General features: G+C 32.2%; 1 protein-coding gene across 1 annotated transcript; it reads left to right on the top strand.

The window, feature by feature from the left end:
* Positions 1-3,749: 3,749 nt before the first annotated feature.
* LOC119603860 (actin-related protein 2/3 complex subunit 1A-B) lies at positions 3,750-5,299 on the top strand. The gene is made up of 3 exons (XM_037956090.1): positions 3,750-4,051; positions 4,123-4,556; positions 4,616-5,299. Exons 1-3 carry the CDS (start codon positions 3,979-3,981, stop codon positions 5,234-5,236), a joined length of 1,128 nt encoding a protein of 375 aa, XP_037812018.1. The 5' UTR covers positions 3,750-3,978; the 3' UTR covers positions 5,237-5,299.
* Positions 5,300-6,249: the final 950 nt, after the last annotated feature.

Raw genomic sequence — 6,249 nt, 5'->3', positions numbered from 1 at the left:
AAGACAAAAAGATAATTAAATACAGATAAATAAATAATCATATATAATAAAGAAAATCTATGTCCCCCTATAAAGCCCAGTCAAAGAAGTGACTAATTCCCTTGACAAAACCTAGTAGATTGCGAGGGTTAAGTCCCGCAATTTCCCCCAGTTCGCCATGGAACCTATTCCCTAGCCATTTCAGCCTGAGGTTTTGTATCCTAGGACATTGGCAGATAATATGCTCGATCATCTCTACTTCCTCCTCATCTTCGCATAACCTGCAATAGTCCGGTGTACTACTGTCCCACTTACTGACAAAGGTTCTTACTGAGCAGTGTCCAGTTAGAAACCCTATATAATTATAAAAAATGTTTATTTTGATAAAAAAAAAGCTGTTACGGTTTGTTTTATTTTTAGTCGGATTGTTTTCTTTATATGCGTTGAAAAGTTTGTGATGAGCAAAAATTTTAAAAAGTGAAAATTTCAAAAAATCCCCCAAAAAAATATGGCGTTAATGTTTTTTTGCTCCTGAATAAAGAGTTCATATTTTGCTCTGGTAGATAACATTAAACTACTAAAAACTACTTTCATCTTTAAAATCTTTATCCTTTTTTTGGAGGGGTAAAAAATTAAAAATTTTTATTATTTTAAAATTTTGCACACATTATTATAACATTTATATAGGATATAGAATAGAATAGAATAGAAACAATCTAAAAACGCATTAAATTTTCTTTAATTCCTGAATTTGACGTCATCTCAAAACTACAAATCTCAACTTAAGGCCCAAATAGACTACGCAACCGGCTTATCAAACATACGTTTTTCACTCGCACACACACTACACAAAAATTGCTCGTACAAACACCGATTTTTTCACGTTTTTGTGGACTTGCAAAGATACAGATGACAATTTTTTTTTAGAAATGTGAAATTTGTGAAGACTTTGTTATAAATGAATATAAACAATACAAACGGAGTGAAAAAATTCAATATATTTGTGTAAAAATCAATTTTTTTAATTTTTATACAAACAAACAGCAAGCATTTGTACAAACAAGAAACACTCTCATACACTACACAACAGGCTTGCACAAACGTAAAATATTGGTATGTGCCGGTCCACACACAGAAACTTTAGTTGAGAAACCTTTTCTTAACTGCCGGTCCACACTAGGAAACTTTTTTTGGGAAACTTTTGATTTTGCGTGAGAGAGAAAGAGAAAGAATATCATTCATCTCTCTCGCGGTACGGAGTTTCCCGTACTCGGAAACTTGTTTTGTTAGACCTGGTCCACACTAGGAAACTTTTGTTGAGAAACTTTTTCTTAATTCTCTTTTGAAGTTTCCTTAATGTCCACACATGAAAACTTTTGTTTCAGAAACTACGTATTAATTGCATTGATTTGTTGTCGTACGAATGAGAAGAATAACAAAACAAAACAAGTTTCCGAGTACGGGAAGCTCCGTACCGCGAGATAGATGAATGATATTCTTTCTCTTTCTCTCACGCAAAATCAAAAGTTTCCTAGTGTGGACCGGCAGATACACTACACGACAGGCTTGCACAAACGTACAATATTGGTATGTTTGTCAAGCCGCTTGTGTTTCCTAGTGTGGACCAGGACTATGAGGGTGTTTCGTGTTTGTACAAATGCTTGCTGTTTGTTTGTACAAAAATTAAAAAATTTTGATTTTTACACAAACATATTGAATTTTTGTCAAAATATTTGCATGGTTTATAGTCAATAATAACAAATTTTTCAATTTCTAATTGTCGGTCCACACTAGGAAACTTTTTTTGGGAAACTTTTGATTTTGCGTGAGAAAGAAAGAGAAAGAATATCATTCATCTCTGTCACGGTACGGAGTTTCCCGTACTCGGAAACTTGTTTTGTTTTGTTATTCTTCTCATTCGTACAACAACAAATCAATGCAATTAATACGTAGTTTCTGAAACAAAAGTTTTCATGTGTGGACATTAAGGAAACTTCAAAAGAGAATAAAGAAAAAGTTTCTCAACAAAAGTTTGCAAGTGTGGACCAGGTCTATGAAAAATTGACATCTGTATCTTTGAAAGTCCACAAAAACGTGAAAAAATCGGAGTTTGTACGAGCAATGTTTGTGTAATGTGTGTGCGAATGAAAAAAGTATGTTTGATAAGCCGCTTGTGTAGTCCATTTGGGCCTTTAATGTCCACACATAGAAACTTTTGTTTCAGAAACTACGTATTAATTGCATTGATTTGTTGTTGTACGAATGAGAAGAATAATAAAACAAAACAAGTTTCCGAGTACGAGAAACTCCGTACCGCGAGAGAGATGAATGATATTCTTTCTCTCTCACGCAAAATCAAAAGTTTCCCAAAAAAAATTCCTGGTGTGGACCGGCAGAATGCAATTAATACGTAGTTTCTGAAACAAAAGTTTCTATGTGTGGACATTAAGGAAACTTCAAAAGAGAATTAAGAAAAAGTTTCCTAGTGTGGACCAGGTCTAAGTAAATTATTATGCTATGTTTCCACTGAGGCGTTTTGAGCAAATCTAGTTGATTTGTCCAAAACTAGTTGAAATCATGTAGATTTCCCATACATTTTTGACAAATCCAAATCTACTTAATCTACTGGCTGCCGGTCCACACTAGGAAACTTTTTTTTGGGAAACTTTTGATTTTGCGTGAGAGAGAAAGAATATCATTCATCTCTCTCGTGGTACGGAGTTTCTCGTACTCGGAAACTTGTTTTGTTTTGTTATTCTTCTCATTCGTACAACAACAAATCAATGCAATTAATACGTAGTTTCTGAAACAAAAGCTTCTATGTGTGGACATTAAGGAAACTTCAGAAGAGAATTAACAAAAAGTTTCTCAACAAAAGTTTCCTAGTGTGAACCAGGTCTAGATTTGATTTAAAACATGTCGAAAATGTATTTTTTCGAACAAGATTTGCTTATGCAACACTGCGTTGTGTCTAGGATAAGGAAATACGACTATAGGCTATCCATTCAAATTGAATGTTTTCATCGAAAAAGTGACATATTATTTCGAAATAAAAAAAGAATAAATATTAATTTTAAAATAGTTGGCATTTAATAAATAAATGTATACAATTAAAACAGTAAGTTTGTATTATTAATGTTTAAATTAAATAAAAAATAACTTTATTTTCGTTATATGACAGGATTTGTTCGAAAATTCGAATCTCAAAAGCGAGTAAGCTCAGTGGAAACACCTCGAAGAGGTTTACACAAATCTGGTAGATTTGAAGCCAATGGAAACATAGCATTAGTTAATTACTGTAAAAAATATAAAATAAAACATCGTAATATGTATATATATTAATAAAACACATAATTTATATGCAAGTAAAACTTTTTAAAATTTGCACAAAATTTATTTTCATTTTGTTTATTTTCTTTTGCTTTGTTGTTCTGTTTACAAAATAGCCTTATACAGTGTTGTTTGTTTTAACCCAAAAATTAGTTTTCTCTGTCTACTTTAGTGTTTTTGAACTGTCAAATTTGACACCTCTGTATACTTTGTGCTTTAGTCTTGAAAATTCACTATATTATTTAGAATTTTGTTGTCTAACGAACTTTTAAATTTCTTTAAATTAATTTTTGCCTTTATGGCCAAGTTTTCAGGGTAAATGCCGCTTATACCTGGTTCACATGGAAAACTTTTGTTGAGAAACTTTTGATTTTGTTTTCCGGTGTGAACCAGGTCTTAGTGTATCGATGAAAAATGTAAAAATTTTAAGCCGCCGCCGACTTTTTAGTGTCAGTCGCAGCTGCTGTTAATATTTGTCGGCGCAGGGCTGTGAAGAACGGGAGCGGCTGCAATTTGTCATCAACACAGAGTATACTTTGTGAATAATTTTTGTCGTTTTTGTAACAAAATAATTTTCATAATTTAATAAAAAAAAATCGTGTAGACTGCCCAGAGTCCGCGATTACTTGTGTTACATTTTTTAGTTATATTGTTAACGTCTGAATAAAAATGACTGAAAGATTTACATTTGGTGGTTCTGTTGCCCCTATAACCTGTCATGCTTGGAACAAAGACAAGACACGTAAGTACCCAAATGTATTCTGAATGTACATACATGGTTCAATTGATTTCATAAATTTTTACATAATTTAGAAATTGCTCTGTCGCCAAACAACAATGAAATCCACATCTATAAAAGGGAGGGCAATGAGTGGAAATTGATGGACATTTTAAATCAGCACGATTTGAGAGTAATGGGGATTGACTGGGCCAAAAATACTAACCGTATTGTAAGTTGCGCCGCCGATCGTAATGCCTACGTATGGCAACAAGGTGAGGATGGAAAGTGGAAACCAACGTTGGTATTGTTGCGTATTAATAGAGCTGCAACGTGCGTCAAGTGGTCTCCTGCCGAGAATAAGTTTGCTGTTGGTTCCGGAGCTCGTCTCATTTCTGTGTGCTATTTCGAATCCGAAAATGATTGGTGGGTATCCAAGCACATAAAAAAGCCAATTAGGTCTACCATAACATCATTGGACTGGCATCCAAACAATGTTCTTTTAGTGGCTGGGTCTACCGACTATAAGGTAAGTTGAGTTTATTGTTTTAAAAGTGTCGGTGTTATCGTATAATTTATTTTATCTAGGTGCGTGTTTTTTCTGCGTATATTAAGGACATTGAAGATCAACCGACTCCAACTCCTTGGGGAAATCGTATGCCGTTGGGTAATTTGATGGCTGAATTTAAAAATTCTACTAGTTCGGGAGGAGGATGGATTAATAATGTCAGTTTTTCTAGTGATGGTAACAAAATCTGCTGGGTGGGCCATGATAGTTGTATTAGTGTAGCAGATGCTACAAACTTGAATAATGTAATTCGTTGCAAAACAGAATATTTACCGTTTTTGGCTTGTGAATGGATATCTCCAGTGTCTATTGTGGTAGCTGGACATAGCTGTATACCTTTGGTTTATGGATTGCAAGATGAAAAGCTGATTCTTATTAGTAAGTTGGACAAGTCTCAGAAAAAGGAGTCAAGTGGTATATCAGCAATGCGGATTTTTCAGTCTCTTGATCGAAATTTGCGTACTGAAAATTCCGATACATTTGTCGATACTATTCATCAGAATGCCATAACATGTATTCGACTTTACAATGGTGAAAAGCTAGATTGTACACGCATAAGTACTTCAGGAGTAGATGGTCAGTTAGTCATATGGGATATTGACACAAGTGTTATTAATTCCATGAAAAATCTAAAAATCTAAAAGTATTAATTTCTTTGGCAGTAATTGATTTTGATTAAATAAATAAAGCTAAATGAAAACATATGTATGTGTATGTAATTTGGTTAATAATGAGTCATTAATTCTTAAAAAAATATTCGGTTATTATTAGTGACTAACGTATTGTTTTCCTATAAAACACAACTTTTTTGTTGTAGGTATAGTATAGATTGACTCAGTTATTTTCAACTAAAAACAGTTAATGATAACAAATGAAGCAACCTCATAAGATCAGTGACAGCCATTTTGACGCTATTGTTAAATAAGAACAGAAGGAACTGTCTTCAAGGACATATAAATAAAATTTAAAAGTTCTAGTATTTTACATTATAATAATATTTTTATATTTAGGGTCTTATTCATAAACCGGAGAAATATAATTTTTAGAAAATTTTACATACAAATTTAAATATTGATAAAGATTTTATTGTTAGTCACTGTAAATAATTTTAAAAATAAACCCTAATTTTTTGTATATAAAACACAACTATTGACTCAGTTATTTTCAACTAAAAAAAGTTATTGATAATAAATAAAGCAACCTCACAAGATCAGTGACAGCCATTTTGACGCTATTGTTAAATAAGAACAGAAGGAATTATCTTCAAGGACATATAAATAAAATTTAAAAGTTCTAGTATTTCATATTATAATAATATTTTTATATATAAGACCCTTATTCATAAATCGGAGAAATATAAATTTCAGAAAATTTTACATTCAAATTTAAATACTGATAAAGATTTTATTGTTAGTCACTGTTAAGGTGGTATTACACGACATGTATTTTACATATCGTGACCCTATATTCAAAAAGTGCGAACTCAATTTTGGGCAAAGTGAGTTTTTGATGCAAAAGGATTCCTCAATGCATGATCCACGTCTGGTATAAATTTGAAACCAAAAATGTAATTTTTGCACTTTTAACAACAATTTTTGTTAATATGCTATCTCAAAGTTAAATTTTTATTGAAGAAAATAAGTGCTAACTTCCA

Source organism: Lucilia sericata, unplaced genomic scaffold (assembly GCF_015586225.1).
Source record: "Lucilia sericata isolate MDLA Ls3-8-SP2 unplaced genomic scaffold, ASM1558622v1 Contig000010F_arrow, whole genome shotgun sequence".
NCBI lineage: Eukaryota > Metazoa > Arthropoda > Insecta > Diptera > Calliphoridae > Lucilia > Lucilia sericata.
This window is presented reverse-complemented; position numbering and strand designations above follow the sequence as displayed.

Coding starts and splice junctions, on each gene's coding strand:
- LOC119603860 (XM_037956090.1), top strand. CDS start 3,979: ATGACTGAAAGATTTACATTTGGTGGTTCTGTTGCCCCTATAACCTGT. Junction 4,052..4,122: donor TTGGAACAAAGACAAGACAC/GTAAGTACCCAA, acceptor TACATAATTTAG/AAATTGCTCTGTCGCCAAAC. Junction 4,557..4,615: donor CTGGGTCTACCGACTATAAG/GTAAGTTGAGTT, acceptor TATTTTATCTAG/GTGCGTGTTTTTTCTGCGTA.